Source organism: Indicator indicator, chromosome 7 (genome assembly GCF_027791375.1).
Source record: "Indicator indicator isolate 239-I01 chromosome 7, UM_Iind_1.1, whole genome shotgun sequence".
NCBI classification, from domain to species: Eukaryota; Metazoa; Chordata; class Aves; order Piciformes; family Indicatoridae; genus Indicator; species Indicator indicator.
Window position 1 is genome coordinate 17,101,130 of NC_072016.1, and position 20,491 is coordinate 17,121,620.

Consider the following 20,491-nt stretch of genomic DNA (forward strand, 5'->3'; position numbering starts at 1 on the left):
GCCTGAAGTCTATTGGTTGGAAGCTGTCAGCAGACATGACCATATGTTACTCAATAGTATTACAAGTAAATCCTAATTGAGTGCAAATTATGAAGATTAAAGTCACCTCAGATTTAGCTGTATTATATTGAGGCAAATGCATTTCAAAGTACTGTTAAAAGTGCCGCAATTCTCAGCACAGAAATTAACAGACTGTTATTACACTGGATTTAATGAGTTGTTCTAAATATCTGGAGTTCCTTGTTTGGAGCCCTTAGTCGTAGTATGTAAGAACAATTCTTTGCAGCTCAGACTGAAAAAATACCAAAGACAATGCACTGTCAACAACTTTTGACAAAATATTAAATATTGATACAACTAAGTCACTGCAGAATCTCCTGGTATAAGCTTTTCATAAATAATAGTAAGAGACCAGTTGATTGCTGTTCTAATTTGGCTAAAATCAAAGTTTTGCATTGAAAAATCCATCGTCATGATAAACCAGGAGCAGTTATAACAGGCAATGCATTACCTTTTGAAACAAGTAACTGCCAGAAAGATCTTCCTTGATGATTGAAGTTTATTACAGTTTCATAAGAGGGCTGAGAAGTAGTAAGGAGCTGAACTTCTTCTATTGGTGCGCTTCAGATGATGTACTCCATTTAAATGAGATTAAAGGTTTAGTGCAGATAAAAGATTTGTATCTGTTCTGTGCACCTGGATTCAACACAAGGATTTCTGCGTGGTTCACAGGGAGTCCTTGGAAAGCTACCTTCATCCTGATCGATAAGAGCTTGTGACTTCTTTCCTAGTTTTCTATCCTGCACAAAGATAAAATGATCAGGACACATTTCTTCCTAGTTTTTGCACTGATCATGTGCATCATACCTGCTGAGGAAATCTTTCAGCCAACTCTAGTGCTGGACATGGCTAAAGTCCTATTGGATAACTACTGCTATCCTGAAAACCTAGTGGGAATGCAAGAAGCTATTGAACAAGCAATCAAGAGCGGGGAGATCCTGGACATCTCAGATCCAAAACTGCTGGCCAGTGTCTTGACAGCTGGAGTGCAGGGTGCTCTTAATGACCCAAGACTGGTGATTTCCTATGAGCCATCATCTCATAAGGGTCCCAGACAAGAAGCTGAGGCTTCCCCAACTCGTGAGCAGCTGCTGAGTCTTATTGAGCATGTGGTCATGTATGACAAGCTGGAGGGCAATGTTGGCTACCTGAGGATTGATTATATCGTAGGACAAGAAGCTGTGGAGAAAGTTGGAGCTTTTCTAGTGGACAAGGTGTGGAAGACTCTGATAGAGACATCTGCCCTGGTGATTGATCTTCGTCACAGCACTGGGGGTCAAATTTCTGGTCTCCCCTTTATCATCTCATACTTGCATGAATCGGACAAGATGTTGCATGTTGAGACTGTATACAATCGACCTTCCAACACCACCACAGAGATATGGACACTGCCAAAGGTGCTGGGAGAGAGGTACAGCAAAGACAAGGATGTCATTGTTTTGATCAGCCACCATACCACAGGAGTGGCTGAAGATGTGGCTTACATCCTCAAACACATGAACAGGGCTATCACTGTTGGGGAGAAGACAGCTGGGGGCTCACTGGACATCCAGAAGCTGCGTATTGGCCTCTCCGATTTCTATATGATGGTTCCTGTGTCACGATCTGTGAGCCCTTTGAGTGGGGGTGGACAGAGCTGGGAGGTGAGTGGGGTGGTGCCATGTGTGGCTACTGAGGCAGAACAAGCCTTGCAGAAATCCCTGGATATCCTGGCAGTGCGCAGAGCAGTGCCTGGCACCCTAAGCCACCTCACAAACATAATAAAGGACTACTACAGCTTAGTGGAGCGGGTGCCAGTGCTGCTGCGGCACCTTGCCACCTCTGACTTCTCTTCAGTGCAGTCAGCAGAGGACCTGGCCACCAAACTCAACACTGACATGCAGAGCTTATCCGAAGACCCTCGCCTGTTGGTTCGAGTCGTGATGCCAGGTGAGGCTGCTGCTCCCCCAGCCGAGAAGCCAGTTGCAGTGGCAGCCAACTTACCTGACAATGAGCAACTGCTGCATGCCTTGGTGGATACTGTTTTTAAGGTGTCAGTGTTACCAGGCAATGTTGGCTACATGCGCTTTGATGAGTTTGCAGACGCCTCTGTGCTTGTTAAGCTGGGACCTTACATTGTCCGCAAAGTGTGGGAGCCCCTCCAAAATACAGAAAACTTGATCATGGACCTACGATACAACCCTGGGGGCCCTTCCTCCTCTGCTGTGCCTGTGCTACTCTCCTATTTCCAAGATCCTGCTGCTGGCCCGGTCCATCTCTTCACAACATATGACAGGCGCACCAACCACACACAGGAGCACAACAGCCAGGCAGAACTGCTGGGCCAGCCCTACGGGTCTCAGCGTGGCATCTACCTGCTCACCAGCCACCACACTGCCACAGCTGCTGAAGAGTTTGCTTACCTCATGCAGTCCCTGGGTCGTGCCACACTGATTGGTGAGATCACAGCAGGAAGTCTCTCACACACCCACACCTTCCCTCTGCTGCAGCCTGAGCAGGGAATAACCCGTGGCCTAACTATCACAGTTCCTGTTATCACCTTCATTGACAACCATGGGGAAAGCTGGATGGGTGGAGGAGTTGTGCCTGATGCCATAGTGTTGGCTGAAGATGCACTGGAGAAGGCTGAAGAGGTGTTAGCTTTTCACAAGAACATGGGAGCACTTTTAGAGGGTACTGGGCAACTCCTAGAAGCTCACTATGCCATTCCAGAAGTGGCTGGTAAGGTCAGTGCTATGCTCAGCACCAAACAGGCTCAAGGAAGCTATCGATCAGCAGTAGACTTTGAGACATTGGCTTCCCAGCTTACCAGTGACTTGCAGGAGGCCTCAGGGGACCATCGGCTTCATGTCTTCCACAGCCATGTTGAACCAACACCAGAAGAACAGATCCCCAGCATGATTCCCAGCCCTGAGGAGCTGAGCTACATCATTGAGGCACTCTTCAAAATCGAAGTATTGCCAGGCAATGTAGGCTACCTTCGCTTTGATATGATGGCTGAGGCAGAAACAGTGAAAGCCATTGGGCCCCAGCTGTTGCAGATGGTATGGAACAAGCTGGTGGACACTGATGCCATGATTATTGACATGAGGTACAACACAGGTGGCTACTCCACTGCCATCCCCATACTTTGTTCCTACTTCTTTGATCCTGAGCCTCGGCAACACCTGTACACTGTCTTTGATCGTAGTACCTCCCGCAGCACGGAGGTGTGGACTCTCCCCCAAGTCACTGGCAAGAGATACGGCTCCCTCAAGGACATCTACATCCTAACAAGCCATATGAGTGGCTCAGCAGCTGAAGCTTTCACTCGATCTATGAAGGATCTCCACCGGGCGACAGTTATTGGTGAGCCCACAGTAGGTGGTTCCCTCTCAGTGGGCATTTATCGTGTTGGTAACAGTTCGCTCTATGCCTCCATCCCCAGCCAAGTGGTGCTCAGCCCAGTCACTGGCAAAGTATGGAGTGTGTCTGGAGTGGAGCCACACATCACTGTCCAGGCCAATGAAGCCATGGCTGTAGCTCAGCACATTGCCAACCTGCGTGCCCAGGTGCCACAGACACTGAAAACTGTGGGCAAGCTTGTGGCAGATAATTATGCCTTTGTGGACACTGGGACTGCCGTAGCATCCAACCTCATCAAGAACATCAACAAAGACAGTTATAAAAGGATTACTACAGAAGAGGAGCTGGCCAGAAAGGTGACTGCCAACTTGCAAGCTCTTTCCAATGATGAGCACCTGAAATTACTCTACATCCCTGAACATGCCAAGGACAGCATCCCAGGGATCATGCCAAAACAGGTACAGTTCTCTTGTACCCAGCTATGTTGTCAGCTAGAATGGGAGCACTAAGTCAGATACATTATCATGTTTCTAGCCCATGTCATAAACCCACCAGGATTTGCCTCTACTTAGATGAGATGCCAGTGCCTGAGTGGGTTTTGGAGGCTGAGCTCTCTGACACTAAGGCTAGTTGGGGTAGTAGTTTGTCATAGTAGATGGTAGCCATGGTTGCATGCATTTTGGGAATAGCCCTCAGGCTATGAATCTCTTTCAGTTGTCATCTGCCACAAGCAAATATGCAGGGCTTCACAGTTAGAGGGAAGATACCTCAGTCTCTGTTATCTCTCTTTCAGTGCTGTGGTGTTTCAAGCTGTAATGCAGACACTCAATGGTTACAAACCAAGACTGTAATTTAAGAAAAATTGGAATGGACAGAGTAAATGCATCATGAACCCACAAAACATGCAGCCACATACTTTTAAATGGATTATTCTATATAAAATGATTGTATCCAACTTCTATTATACCAGAATAACAAGCAACTCCTTTAGTAGGGACAGTAGAAAGTTCACCTGATTGTATCTCACGCTCAGCATCAGACAGTTTCCCAGTGACCTAGAAATACTTTGGAAGAGGTATCTGGGTGGAAGTTAAGTGACCCCAGGGAGAAGCTGATTTTTAATAATCTACTTTTGCCCTTGCTATGTGGTTTGCATAACAGTGTGTGCTTTGTGCTGAGCCTGTGTATTTATACACTGGTCTTCCTTGGCAATCTTTCTTGTTCACTGTTGTGTTGGAGGGAGCTCCCAGGAGCACTTGTTAAAATTCCACCTTCAAATTAAAGGGAGGGTTGGGATAACCTGATCTCTCTCTCGGATGGATTTAGCTCTTTTCTGGCTACTGCTCTAGCATAGCTGTCAGAGACTTTTCTCCAGGGACTCATAAAATTACTTTTTGAAGAGAGCGCATATTCCTTTGCAATGAACCAGAGTATACCAAGTGTCAGGTAACTATTAAATGTTTCCTGGGGGAGGAAATCTGTGGTCTTCTACCCTCTGATGTTTTTAGCATGCATGATTTAAAGTGGGCATGACCTTGGTGGTATTATCTCTAACACGAAAGTCGAGAGCAAAGTTTAAGCACTGCTAGGGGAAGGCGATTTTTTCAAGTTTGTTAGCCAAGAGATGATGGCCCCATTCTTGCCTTTAAGCTTAAATAGAAATAAATTGGTTTTCTATTCCATCACTCTCTTTCCCTCCTGTATTTGCTGGGTGTAGAAAACTCCACTCTAAAGATGTTTTTGATAGATCTCCCTGCTAAATTGTTAGCAACATGTCAGCATATGCCATGACTTTGCCTCATTCTGCAGAGAGACTCTATCTTGCAAATTAGTCACTGCTCTGTTTTCATTTATTCAAACTTTACTTACTTTATTCAAAGCCTGAATCTTGAGAACAGAATGTTTGGGACAAATATCTGATCTGTCACATGCTGTGAAATTCTGATCCTGATAGAGCTATTACACTAATTAATGCTTCTGTTTAGTTCAGTTATTTATCAAGCAAAATGACTGGAAGAGGTTGGGGATGCATCCATAAGAAGGAAATCACATCAGTGTAGATGAAAATCAGGACAAATGTGAGATTTCATCAAGGTGAAATAATATAGAAACTGCAAAAGAGAAGCACAAGTCTCCTTTGAGGCTAAAATTGTTTCCAAAGGCATATGCATTGCCTCATAGTGCTCGAGAAAACTGAGAGGCAGAGGGACAAGAGAGCTGTCTTGAGGCATTTAAGGGGAAAAGAGGCTGAGTGAAGAAAGACACTGAAGTAAAGTCTTTTACTTGTAACAGAGGTAAGAGAAAATGTAGCCACTCCACAGAGCAAGAGTACTGTCATTTCCTGCCTTGCTTTTGCAGGGTCGAGAGTTATGCTTTACGTGGAACATTTCAGGCATACCTCATACCAATACCCCAGAAAGTAGATACCTTAAGATTACAGTAAAGTTTACATGATGGCACTAACTGCATTTGTAGGGTTTTTTTTGACAGTCCTATAGATGGACATAGTAGCTCTTTTAATCTGTATCACATTTACTCCTCAAAAGCCAAAGGGCTAGGTTTTCTCTATGTGCTACCTACCTTCCAAGCCACTCTCTCCCTCAACAGTGGAATTTTCTTGATAATGACCTTGACAGTGAAGCAGCTCCAACATAATTAAATGAAAGTGATGATGAATAACTGCAGAAAGGATGGGATGGGACATAAGAGACAGAAAAGTGAAACGCACGTAGCCCTTTGCATCTGCTACGCTAGAAGAGCTGCTGAAGCATAATAGTGGGTAGTGAATATATCTCCTCTATGACAGCTGCAAGGTCACTGCTAGCCAGAGCTGCCTGCTGCATAAATGCCACTTTCCAAAGTCAGACTTCCCAGAGGCAAATGTTGTATGTATTGTTTGTAATTTAGAAAATAGCATTTTGCTTACAAGGCAGAGCTCTTGCTTGCTTGCTAATATGCAGTTCGATAAACTCTACATCTTATTCTTCCATTTGCCCCTCTCTCCTTCCACTCATACCTCCTTTTCCATAGTGAAAGTTAATGAATATCTGAGTATTCTAGACAAGGACTCAAAGCTACGGTTCTGCAAAAAAAAAAAAAAAAAAAGGATAAATAATCAGTAAAAAGCCAGATGAGGTTAAATAAGAACACATGCAGGGTTCTTACAGTTTCTAAGGTGATAACAACTGACTGCACAACTTTAGAAGTTAAACAGCTTGGTTTGGACAAGTCCTGTGAAAAAATATATGTGTTCTTTGGGGTTCATAAGATGAACACAAGTAAGTACAAACAAGCTGTTGCAGTTAAAAATAATAGTCATCAAAATGGAATGGATAAAGAGGAATAAAATCAGTAAGAAAAGTGAAGTCTTCTGATACATTCAGCTCTAAAGAAAATTCAGCTAGAGCATACTATGTGCAGTCTTGCGCAATGTATTTCCGGACAGATGGGGATCAAGTAGGGAGACAGCAGAAGAGAGGAATAGAGGTAGACTGAATAAGAGTCATCTTGAAAAAGTTTTAAAGATTTGAGTTGTTTATTCCAGAGAGCAGAAAACTGGGAGGAGATGTGAAAACAGTTTTCAGATATGTAAGAGGCTGTTTCAAATATGAAGGGAATATTCTGTTCCCTCGTCTGCAGTAAATAGTCCAATGCACTTAATTTGCAGAAAGTAGTGAACTCAGACTGTTTACACTAGATTCTAAAAACATCTTTGTAGTAGTAAGGCTAGTGACGTACTAGACTGGATTGCCTGGAAATCACTCCGTAATATGGGTACTTTTAAAAGTGAGAATCAACTGTCAGGGATATAGCTGATCCTGCTCAGTCCTTGAGCTGGAGGACGTACTAGGATAAATTATTCCATTTCACCCCATGAGGGTACACAAGAAACCCAAATGCTGTTCTAAGAAAGAAAGGCACAACCCTGCCACCCAGCCCCCAAGATCTCATGGCTCTTAAACCAGTCTGTAGATTTGTAGTGTTACAAGGGTGCTGGCTAATAACATTTTAACAGCTGGCAGACGACAGCACTAGCAATCTTGGTGGAAATCAGAGTGGCATTACAATGCTCAGCATAACATTAACTATGAAAATACAGTTTCCGTCTAAATAGACAAAACAACTTACAAGACAGGTGAAAGCAGAGAAAAGAGGGAACAGAGGCACAGTTGGAAAAGTAGTTTGCCCATGGTGGGACTGTGTCAGTAGCAAAACCAGGGATGAAATTCCATGCACGAGTCCTAGGGCAGCATTCTGCGTCCTGTTTTATGCCACATAACTTGTTCCAATTAGGCCACTCATTTGTGGAAGGAGACCACAGAATAAGGCTGGAGACCATATACAGTTAATGAAAAAAATATTCTTCTTTGGCTTAAGTGCTGTTAACTTGGACATTCTTTAGTCTAGCCACGTTGCTTATAGTGTTCTTTCTAAGGCACCTGAGGGTTTATATTTAACATCAAATCATTTGTATGTAAACATTGCCTGGCTGAGCAGCAGGATCTTACTTTCAGCTGCATTCTGTCCCAGCTTGTTCTTGGCCTGCAAACAGAAGCCTGCCTTCCAAACAAGAGCACTCTGTTGCTCTCTAAAGCTAGACTTATCTCATTAGGTACCAGCAACACATGCCCTATGTGCCAGTGTCATGATGCTGCTGTTTTCCAGGACAGCAACTCCCTACTGTCAGACCCAGGCTCCTTCCCTCTTTCACTTAAAAATTAGGAGGCTTTCCCCGTTCCCTGCAAATTACATTTGGAGTGCTTTTCATCTGACTTCTGGTATTAGCTTTAGAATATATATTTTTTTCATAATTTTTCCCGCAGCCATGAAGATGAAGAAGAGTTTTTTTGAGATTCTTGCATACTCAATTTACCCCATGGCATCTGAGACTTAAGGAACAGTTTGCCCACCTTAAAATCTGTAATGAATTTGCAGTCCGTAACAACACTGCTAGCAAGTACTGAACTCCTCAGTGTACAAATATGTGATGCAGCACAGTAAAACAGGTAGAAAAAAGAGTTTCCAGACATAGAGAGGTTCTTCTCAATCAACATGACTGTGGGTATGCTAGAGACAGAGATAGGAAATCTGTGTGTTCACTTAAAATATCATTAGCAAGTGGCTGTGAGTAACAAATCAATTTTATTTGTAAATGTTTCCAATGAGTGCTGACTTTTTTTCCTCCTGGGGGTACCAGCACCTCTGAACTAGACACAAGCTCTGTCAGAACAATGCAATGCATGCTGGGTATAGTCTTCAAAACTGTGGTTTGATAATCAAAGTACAGTGGGCAGATCAAGTAGCATTGCTGTCACTGGGAAGTGGATTGGAAATGACAAACTCAGTAATGCTGGATTGATAGGTTTACTTAGCAGATAGAATGGTTATTTTCACAAGGTACAGTGAGAAGGAAGGGTACAGAAAAGCACACAGCACAGCTTGCTCTTACCATCAGATTAACAAGTACTGGCAGACAGGGCTTTTAAATGAATATTTGGAGTTTTGGCACTGAATGATGAAGAAGCCCAGGATAGACAGAAGTGTGATATGGTGGGCAATTTTCCCCCAGGCAAATGAGGTGAAGCAGTTTAGTGCTTGAGCTGTTTCAAATATTGCTGCATTCACACACCTTGGAAAGCCACTTTCTGCTGTGGCAAATCTGCTTTTGACAGGAGTGCAACCGCAGGCCAGAGCACTGCATACAGGGCAGGATGTTGCCTGGCTCCTCTACAGCCACAGAAAGCCATATGGCTCCCAATTTCTGTGGCACATTGCAGGCTGGGAGAGTACCTTTTAGAACATGCCTGACTGCTGACTCATTCTTTTGTCTGCAAAAGTACAGATTATCTGGAGCTCAGCTATAGCAGAGGACAAATGATTAAAAAGAAAGTATAAAATAATTTTCACAGCAACCCTGAAGAGAAAAGGACAAATTGCTGAAGGTCATGGAAGTCATATATATCCCAAAGCCTTATCTCTTTAAGCTGAAGGAGAATCTTCCATTTTCCAACACATGCAAGGAAGACAGAAGTTTAGCAACAGGAGCAGGCTGTGGCTCAATGCATGCAAGGGTTACTAGCATGATTTTTTTAGTTTGCTACACATTGCTATTATGAAAAATCTTGCTTTTTAATAACATAAGCTAAACAAATTGAAATTAATCACAGCCTAACACGTGAGACTCCAGGCACATGCCACTGTATAAGAGATTTAACACATCTACCTCATGAGTATCCTAGCACATGCTCAATACAACAGGTTTCTTACTGTCACAGGAACTGGCTCAGTAAGAAGGGCTAGGGCCTTCCTCACCTGTAGCCAGCAGCTGTTTGTCAGCTGAGGCCAATCAAGAGATTATAAAATCTCAAATGCCTTATTTAGAAAGAACTGCTAAAGGAAACAAGCAGGCTTGGGTGGCAGGCCTAGGACAGTGGTCTATGCTGCAGGCTGAGGAATGGTTTTTGTAGTCTTCTTAGCTTCTTTGGTCCAAGGAAATTCCTGTATTTTTGAAAAATAAACTGAACCCTGACAAATAGGTGCCTCATCCAGATCCCGTGAATGCACCCTATACTGGGCAAACAATGCAGCAGCCAATTCCAACCTATGTTTAATATACAAAACTTTTAGTACCTTTCATTATGTTCTTCAAACTTGGTCATATTCATCACATATGTGGACTAAACTTGACCCACATAATTCCTTTTAAAACTTGTGCCAAGCTATCGGTGCCAGCAAATGATTTATTTTGTTTTTCCAAACTCTTTCAGATGCCTTCTCCAGAAGTATTTGAAGATCTGATTAAATTTTCATTCCATACAAATGTATTTGAAAACAACATCGGCTATCTGAGATTTGATATGTTTGGAGACTGTGAACTTCTAACCCAGGTGTCCGACCTACTGGTAGAGCATGTTTGGAAGAAAATCGTTCACACAGATGCATTAATCATAGACATGAGGTAAACCTTTGAATGGCAAATAACCAAAGCTCTTTCAAAACAGCATTTTATTTGTAACAGTGAATTAGCTTTACATGGCTTACCGTCTTGTTTACAGGGTAAAGTTGCTAGGATTAAATGTGAAAAGGAAAACAGCCAAGGAAAACAATAACAGTCTAGAAGTATATCTCAAGATAAATTGTACCATCACTTGAGATGTTTAGAACTAAATAGACAAATTTTGCAGAACACAATCCTCAATTTTACATCTGTTTTCTTTCTCTGATTTCTTTCTATTCTAACTCTGCATTTGCCTTGTATTTATTGATTATATATATGCCTTGATTAAATCTTCTACTGCAGGCAGTGATGAAGTGATTTAACAGCCAAAAAACCCAGGCTGTGCTACAGCACCTAATATTCCATATCTGCAGTGCTAATTAATAAGAGAGTTATCATGAGCCCTCCTGTACACAGGCACAGAAAGGTGACTTAAAGGTACTGTAACAGTCCTAGATCCTGCTGCAGCAGCTACAGCATCATATGCCTGCACTCAACTTGGGACTCTGTTCAACATTCCAGCATGTCAACAATGCTCCAAATCTTATGAGGCAGAAGACATCCATTGCTGCCAGCTATCAAAGTGGATGAATATCAAAAGTATACATTTCCCATACAATATTTAGGTAAATCTTTCCCTTTCCCTTGGTTTAGTCTGGTTTTTGGTTTGTGAGGCCAGAATGTTACAAATATCAGCTAAAGAAAAGAAGGCCTTTGTAAGAACTTTTTCCTAGTGCTGAAAACATTTATGTCCATTGCCATCGTGGGTATCTCAATATTTGGTAATCTTAATATTCCTCTGGGATTTGCAGCATAGAATCATAGAATGGTTTGGCTTGGAAGGTATCTCCAGTGGTCATCTAGTCTAACCCTCACGCAATCAGCAGGGACACCATGTACAGGAACAGATGAGCATGGCAATGAGAGCAGAAAGAGAGATCTCACTATGTAAGCACAGAGAAGCCAGGACAGCCACCAAGAAAACATTCCCATGACTGAATTCAAACTCAGCAAAGTCACCACGATCTTCCAAAAGAACTAACCTTCCTGCCCTAGTTTTCTTCCAAAGTAAAACTGATATTAGATCCAGGAGCAACAAAACAGCAAAGGTGAAATCATGTCCCAGGTACCAAATGGTCTCATTATAGTTCTTTTGTGTTGCTTTGTGACATATATATATATATATATATATATATATATATATGTATTTAATGTATTTCTAGCCCTTTGAGTGCACATGAAAGTCCCAGTCTTTGAAGACATATAAAAAAGAACCCCAAGCACTTTACCTTTTGAAATTTTCCCCAAACCAGTCTTATGATTTTATGGTAAGGCTGATAATTTCAATTTTGCATGGGATTAACCATAATGAATAATGTTTCTCATTTTGCAAGTTTCACTCCCTGGAACAGCTGGGCCACTCATGAATGTCATCTTTTTATATTTTCATTTTTGCATGGGATTATCCATAATGCAAAATGTCTGTCATCTTAATAGTTCCCCTCTGCGGAACAGCTGTGCCACTCATCAACTTCATATTTTTTACCTTCACAGCACTGAGGAGACACTGATAAACTGAACAGCTTCCCTAATGTCACACAAGAATTCTGTAATTAAGTACTTGTCTCCAAAGGTTAAGCTAAAATTCTAGCATCTGCTTTGTCATTATTACTGACTAAAGTTTCTGCAGTTTCACTGTCTGCAAGAGAGTCCAGGAAGAGCTCTCCAGTATTGCTCTAGCTGCCTGCTTGCCACTCACTTCAGCCGTGATGGCAGCTGCATGAAACCAGAGTCTGCTTCGTCTAGCTGCCTCCTGGTATGTGCAGCAGCAGCAGGACCTCCTGGCAGCACATTACTGTCTGGGACACACTAAATGAGCTTATTTCAGTTGTAGCCATTCGCAGGCTGAATCCAGCAACCAGCTCCCAAATGCTTCAGAATGAAGAGGCAGCTTCGCTCTTTGGAACAGAGGCCTCATGGATTGTATAATCCTTTGCTGGAGGTGGGAAAACCAAACCAAACCAAACCAAACCAAACCAAACCAAACCAAACCAAACCAAACCAAACCAAACCAAACCAAAAAAACAACAGCAAACCTTAGTTAGACTGGAATGAACAAAACTCACTTTTGTTTTTTCTGGAATGTCTCTGCCAAACACTCCTAATATCACATACAGGAAAGCACCATATGTCTCCTACTAGTCAGCAAAGCATAAACATTTGCAGTGCTGTATATGCTCTAGTATTAGTGAAAGATGACAGATAAAAAATAATTTCACATTCCATTGTGTGTATTCGTAACAGAGGTTCTCCAATGACACTTAGGCTGCTCACTGAATTTAATCTTCAGAGGCTGGTATGAAATTAACTGGTATGAAATTAAATTACAACCAAAGTTTTCAAACATGACTGTCCTACATGAAGGAGCTAACACAATCTTTAGGCACAAAAAAGAAATGGCCTGATCTTGTACAGTGCCAAACACCAAGCACTTTCATTATGTGCCACAGGAAACAAGAACGTGACAGTTCTGCAAATATATGTTGATGAAATTGTAAACTACATTTAGATGCTAGACTTCAGGTATTTACTCATGCTGTTTTAGTAATAGCACGGGTTATTCAGGCTAGAATAATAACAACAATCTAATGTTTCTTTCAAATTAAGAGCTTTTGCTTTCTTTCTGAATTTTTTCCAGGTGCAATCAAGAAAAAAAGTCAACCGTTCAGTTTTGTGTTTGCTTTTGAAGTCACTTGTGGGCAATAACAGTTCAAGGCCCTTAGACAGTATTGTGTTTCTCTAATAAATGTGCAAATGCTGATAGGGGAGAATTAATGTAAATATATCAATATATTACCATAAGCCTGTGCCGTACAGATGTTATGGAACAATACTTGGAAGGGAAATCTACTGTCTGCCACAAATTTTCAATTGTTTCCTTAATATATTTGATTTTTGAAAAGGTACAATATTGGAGGCTCCACCACTTCCATAGCAATCCTATGTTCATATTTCTTTGACGAAGGACACCAAATTCTCTTGGACAAAGTTTATGACAGACCCAGTGACACAGTAAAGGAAATATGGACCCAGCCAGAGCTCAAAGGTAAAATGCCAATTTCTTTTTAGAGTAGCTCTTCATTTCAGATGTGCCTCCTTGCATACTTTAAAGTGAGCTGTCAGAAACCATAGTTCGTTTGGTGAAAGCACCTGCCACAATTAGCTGAAACTGTTCAGAGAGTGTAAAAAATAAAGTCTGCATTTCAGCCATGTCCTCAATGCCATCTATAAATAACAGTTTATCGCTCCTGGGACTGGGGTTATGTTAGGCACAGAAGTTTGCAAACTGGTTCCCAGAAGTTTAACTGTGTGATTTGTTGCTTTTGGAAGTTGCCAAAATTAAAAATAAGTCCTGTGCTGCCTAGACCTTTAGTAATACCTCTTCCAATACTTGTTGTTTTAGAAGTAGTTCCTCACTTCTATCTGTGGAATCCACTATTTCAGTAAACGAAAGCACCCACAATTCCCAGTTTGTCCAGAGGAAAAAAGGGAGGAAGAAAAACACTAAATTTTGCATATCTGAGTGAGTTTGGAGCATTTGGCAAGTTATTACACACACACTTTCTCCCCACACACCCTGCCTTGCTGTTCATGAAAGTTGAAAGGATTCTGCAACATGCAGAAATAGACTTCTTCAGTGCCCGTAAAGTACAATTAGAGTGCTAAGAAGCCTTAGGCACTGGGTTCAATTATTTTGCCCTTTAAAGCTAAGGCAGTACCAAAGAAAGGTGTCACAATGGTGTCTACAATTATTGGCTTGGAACATGCTGAAATAGTTAAACTTTGTCAAAGGCTGCAGGGTCCATCTATTTTTCCAGGAAGTCAGAGGTGGGCTATGCTAAGGGATATGATTACTATGGATACATTCCAGCTCGCATCAAAGAGAACAGGCAGACTCATATTAACTTCAAAGGAGCTGGATCTGGTCCTGTATTTTTATAAAAACATATATGTATATGTATACTAGACAAGGATCTTCTAATGGATATTGCATCTACAGTGAAATGAGAAAAGATGGTGTGAAAATTAATTACAATGCTATTGGTTCCTCTCTTATGGTTAAACCTGAAAATTGTATGTCATACTGTAACTTGCTTAAGGAATTACATTTTTTAGAGCAGTTTAGAGTAGTTTTCAAGTTATCAAATCCCAGTTATGAAGCACTGGCCACTTTTACATAGGAACTAAGTTCTCAAAATCTAGTGTGTTCAGATACATTCAAAATCAAGTACAAAGAAACTCCCCACTCCTGACAGCTATATATGTAAGAAAATGTGATAACTTTGTTCATATCCTAATAATAAAGGGGTATTTGTTAAAAGGTTTGGGACAAAGGCCATGCAACAGCTTCCATTTACAGACTACAAAAAGCCTTTGGGAAACCACTATAATTAAAATTTTGGAAAAGGCTGCCCACACAGTTTGCAGACTAAGATCTATGACAGCCATGTTTCTGGAGCAGAAATGAGAGTGAAACTGAGGATAGTGCTGGCAGAGCTTTAAGTATTCCTGCTGGAGCAGTGGAAAAAAGTCATGTTCCTCACCTGCCTACACCACTCCTCTGCTGGGATCCAGAGCTCCTATAAAAGACAAAGGCACAGAAAAGGCAGTAGTAGCAACCATGAGCTGGTCTCCCAGCTGCTGGAGATCACAACTAGAAATTAATGGCACAAGAGCTCCGCATAGGGTGACAGGGTTAACAATATAAAAGCTGGACTAGTGTAAAGTGCTTTGATACCATCAAAAGTACAAAGTAAATTTCCAAACTTTTGTTGTTGTTAATGCCATATAAAATGTGCTGTGTCTTGGCTTCTCTTGCTCTCCTGTGTAAGTAAGTATCTGAAAATGGATGCATTTCTAATGCTTTTTATCCTATCTGGCAGGGGAGAGGTATGGCTCTCAGAAGGGTTTAATAATCCTTACCAGTGCTGTGACAGCTGGGGCTGCTGAAGAGTTTGTGTACATAATGAAGAGACTAGGCAGAGCTCTCGTCATTGGGGAACAGACCAGTGGTGGCTGTCATTCCCCACAAACATATCAAGTAGATGATACCAACTTCTACATCATCATCCCTACCTCCAGATCTGTCGCTTCTGCAGAAAGCACTTCTTGGGAAGGGAAAGGGGTGCCTCCTCACATGGAAACACCAGCTGAAGCAGCTCTCATCAAGGCAAAGGAGATGTTCAATGCTCACCTGCACAGCTCTAGATAGCCCAGTGGTGGAATGCGGCCCTAGTTCTTGGGGAAAGCAAGCTACCTGTCTAAATGTAAACCCTAGAAAGGAGTGGAAACTTCATTTCAATCTCTATAGTCAGTGACTGGTTCCTTGAACATAGCTCAAAGTGAATCCCCTTTCAGCATGCCCTCTTTTTTACCCAGTTCTCTAGAACCCATCTCTTTCTGGGCATGGTTTAGATACTTCAACAATTTGCTGGGATTTCTGGATTCCTCTAGAGTGGTCAGATGTAAAAGTAACTTGTTGTAGTGTCTGGGGTTTTTAAGGTTTAACTCCAAATCACAGATTTCCTTCAGCCCCTTAGAAAATCTCATCTGTCAGTATTAAAAGCATGTGAGCCTCCTCCAAGCATTTATGCAAAGATAGAAAAGGCACCTCTGCTCCTTTGACAACTGTGTATGTTCCTATTTGTACATGTGAAAGAAGAATTACAGTAGTCTGGAGTCTGTTTTCCAAACTGCAAGAGCCAAATTAAGTCTCCTCTGAATTGAATCATTTAGATGTACCCAAAATTCTGGGCAAGTCTGTCAGGCTTGCTCAGAGTCCTGGTGTTTCTTAGTACATGCTTGCTTCTCCCCTGGTTTCTGGTAGAGGGAGGAGGAATGAGCAGGAGAAAGGCAGTACTTAACTCTTTCACTCAGGGCTCAGATCAATTGATTCAGGGGAAAGAATCACACATTTTTTACTTAAGGCTGAAAACAGATTCCTGCCCTGAAGACAAGAAGAAAGCAGAGAAATACCCTGCTCAACCTGCCAAGAAGAGTACATACTAAGTAACGATGGTTTATATAGGGCAACTAACAGCTACTGAGATGAGCTTAATCAGTGTACAACATTCTTTGTCTTTCTTACCTAACCATCTGCATAATTATTTAGGAATACATGCAATCTGGATCTCAACATTTCTTATCTCTACAAATTGCCATCTGTAAGGTACTTGAAGTAGGAAAATGGTCCCCTAAAATTTAGCCAGTTAGAGCTGTAGTAGTTACACATTGCTGTTTGCTTACTCATTTTTAAGTCACAGCCATTTTTAAATAAAATGTGTTGAAACATCTGACTGCAGAGAATCTCTTTCAGTATTTAGAGGAAAATAATTTTAACAACCAAATAGACTTTCCATCTTTTTTACTGCTTGTTTGTCTTACCAACCATAATCAGTGTGATCACTAGCCTGGACTCTTGAGTAATTTTCGTGTTCTGAATTTTATGCACTAGCTAGTTGTTAAACTTTTCAGTGTTGTGGAAAATATTTCAGTGAATTAAAACTCTTACAGAATTTTGTGTAAAGTGATATATATATGAAGAATATTAAAGATTCTTGGAAAATATGGACAAGACTGGACTATTCAATGAATGAGTAAACACTAATGTATTTCTTCTAACGTCTTTAAAGCCTCTTTAATATCTCAGTGATCCAGATATACTGTTTTGTTCTCCTAAACACAATCAGTTTTGCTGTCATGTACAAACAATAGTAGTTAAATCCAACATTTAAAAACTTTAGGCATCCATTCAGGGACCAAAAGCTATACCATGTGGGCACAAATAGCAAATAATTTCTTCCAGTACTAATACAGTAAGTACATACAAAAAAATAAATACATCTAGAAAGTGGATTCCAGTTGAGAAAACAAAAAATGAAGACAAACTTGCTGGTGAGTCCATTTGAAAGGAATAATGCTGTTAGTTCACTGAAGTGATCAGCTTCACTGCAACATTAATGTGCAAATTTGAAAAATTTTATTGACAAAATATTATTTACTATTTCATATATCATCTACTGATTAATTGACATTAAATCTATCAGGCTTAACAAAGGCCAGTGTGTTCAAAACCAAATTTGTCCTGTCTCCACAAACTGCTTTCACCTTTATTCCCATTTCAATGAGATTAGAACCTGGACACAATGTAGTGAGGATAAATTGTGTTAGAAGGTACTTTTTACTCAAGGTAGGATCATTGGAAACTTCTTCAAAGACACTGAAAAGACTGGCTTTGTCACCTCACAGTGGAAAGATAGTGAGCAGGATAGATGAACTATGCCCTCACTTCAATACAGTGAAATTGAAAGAAGGCAAATTCAGAACCGGCAAAAAAAAGAAATACGTGTAAAGAAAAAGTCTGCAGGACTCACTCAGGCAAGTGGCACTGAACCTATTGAGATTGTACTGTTCAGAGGTACCAAACATCTCTGGGACACCTGGAATTAGGATAAGTAACTGAACTTTCCCTGAAACCTAAACCTGCACTTTCAGAACTAAAGTAGATCTGTATCATCTATGCAGTCAAGAACTTTCTTGCTTTCCCACAGCTGCTTTCTGCATGGATCTTCCACCTTCTTCTATAGTGTCACAGAAGACATGGATCCTGAGGTCTGTGTCCCACTTTGTATGTATGTCCCCAGGGCTTGGCTCCACCTGGCTTTTTTTTTTTCTAGTGACCATTAAAACTGTGAGATCAAACCAAACCATGATGACAGCACAGTGTGATCAGCAGACGTCACAAAACTATAGACACTAATTGTATAGAAAACTATACTGCATCGAAGGGTTTGAATATCACAAAACTATGAATGAAAATTAGTTATGAAAAATCCATGGTTTATGGTTTACATGAGAAAGTTAAACAGTAGTTTTCTTAAGGAGGGACAGACAAGTAATTTCAGAGGTGTCCTTCCACAACACAACAGGAAATAGGCTGAAATCACCACCCTTCTCCTGGTTCCACAGCTCACATGGACATTCAGCAGTTTATAGCACTATTTCCTTACTATCCTACCAGAAGAGCTTCCTGAATTTTAATCCTAATCATATTGCATTTAAAGACAGGAAGAAAGGAATTGGTGTATTAGGCCTCCTAGAACTATGATCATCCTCCTTTTAGCAGAACTCTAAGAATTGGCAGCCAGTTTATTCACTTTTTTTTTTTTTTTTTTGCTACTAAATGATGCATTCTTGCTCTCTGAAGAGTGTTTCTAATGTATTCTTCCCTGATCATACCACAAAAGCTGCCTGAGTCCAGTGATTTTTCAAAGTGCTCTATAGACCAGTGGGAGCCCAGAGACTGCATCAGTTAGTGAAAAATTACCCTCATAAAACCAAGTAAACATATATTCTTCAAAAACACGAGTGCCATTTCAATGGGGAAATATACCTTCATTGCAAACAGTTCAGCATCACTGAGTCAACAAATATACTGATCTGGCATTCCCTATCAATAAACTCACGACCCACTTCAGAAACACAGCTAAGCTTGACAACTTTGTGCTATGTCCCTTTTCAATGATCCAGAAGCAGATGTCTTGAGAGGGAGTGGTTTCACCAGACAGGAAAAGCATCAGTTAGTTGACTTCAAATTGTCTTCTGTTAAAAAAACAGTTCCAGCCATTTCTATTTGTAGATGTGCCTTTTCTATTTTTATATATATAAAATTCCAATATTAAACTGAGACAGAATGCAGTTCTTCATGAATTCCTTCAGTTCCTCCATTTCTTCATGACCTCCTGCTCTAGTGGATTGCCATTCCCCCACCAGGATTTCCATTTATCTACATCAGTATGAATGTTCAGACTTACTACACATAAGGGGAAAAATGCTTCCATCATTACTCAGTTGTAGGAAGTTTATTTTTCTTTGTCTTGTTAGGCTTCCTTCTGCCTGTGCAATATTCAGTTCACTCAGCTTTACCAATAGTTTCATTTAAAGAAATGAAATCTCAAAAAAAAAAAAATTGGCTAAGCTATCTGCTTTATGCAACCCAATGAGACATTCCCTCAAACTTCAGACACATAGAAGACATTCCCTCTGCCTGCACAAGGGGCTTTACACATGGGAAATCTCATTCTGGTTCTGCTGGCATCTAGGCTGTTTTGCTCTGATGTCAGCACAGGTGTAGCAGGCAACAAGATGTCATATTGGCCAGTTGTGTGTGCAAAGAAGTCTTAATTCACAAAACACTTCAGTCAAGTATAAGAAGGAATTTGTTCACTTGGTTTTTATGTCAGTGGCCTCCTGCAAAGGAGCAAGGGCAGCATTTGCCTGCAGTGTGGTTTCCATGTTGCAAGAGGAAAACCCCCAATCATTACATGCTAGGACCAAGCTGTGCTGCCCCTCCATCTTGAGGAGGTGAGGACAGCACCAGAAATAGAGCTGATTAAACCCTACCCTCTTCATTTTTGCATTTTAAATCAGCTCTCACACTTTCCACAAGTAGTTCTCTCACCTTTGTGTACATATACATTGTTTGCCATCACAGTAAGTTGCTGTGTCTAATATGTTCAAAAAGAAACTGATTAAAAATTCTTGCCCCTTTTCTCCCCCAATAAAATCACTTCATGACATAAGGGAAAGCTATTTCTCCCAGTAGTCTTGCTGCTTCCCTAAACCTCATATCATAAGAAGAATGAAGATGCTTGATAACAGATGAGACCTCTAAGATTGTAGATCTAAGACAACACTGAAAGAGATTCTGAGATTCAGCAGCTGTTTACTAGTGGCTGATTTTCCACACTTTCTTAAGTTACACCAACAAAAAATAAGTGCAGATATGTAACTGGTTATATTTGGTACTGCTTCAGTCTGATGTAAATGACATTCCAGGGGTGGTGCACTGGAAAAACAGACTGTTGGAGCATGGTAATGTTGAAGCGATGCACCAACATAATACTGAGGGGAATTATACAGCTGGTCTTGACTTTTTCTAGAAGAAATCTGAAGCTAGGTTTCTACCCATAAACCTATTAAGACAACATGGCATATTTCAGCAAGCACAGAAGAGAACATTCTGCAGCA

The 20,491-nt window shown here is 41.0% G+C and overlaps 1 protein-coding gene across 1 annotated transcript; it reads left to right on the forward strand.

Annotated features, from left to right (window-relative positions):
* Positions 1–815: 815 nt before the first annotated feature.
* On the forward strand, positions 816–15,674 carry RBP3 (retinol binding protein 3). Its single transcript, XM_054382581.1, has 4 exons — positions 816–3,863; positions 10,173–10,363; positions 13,366–13,508; positions 15,346–15,674. The coding sequence occupies exons 1-4, from the start codon at positions 816–818 to the stop codon at positions 15,672–15,674; spliced, it is 3,711 nt and encodes a 1,236-aa protein (XP_054238556.1).
* The last annotated feature ends 4,817 nt before the right edge of the window (positions 15,675–20,491 follow it).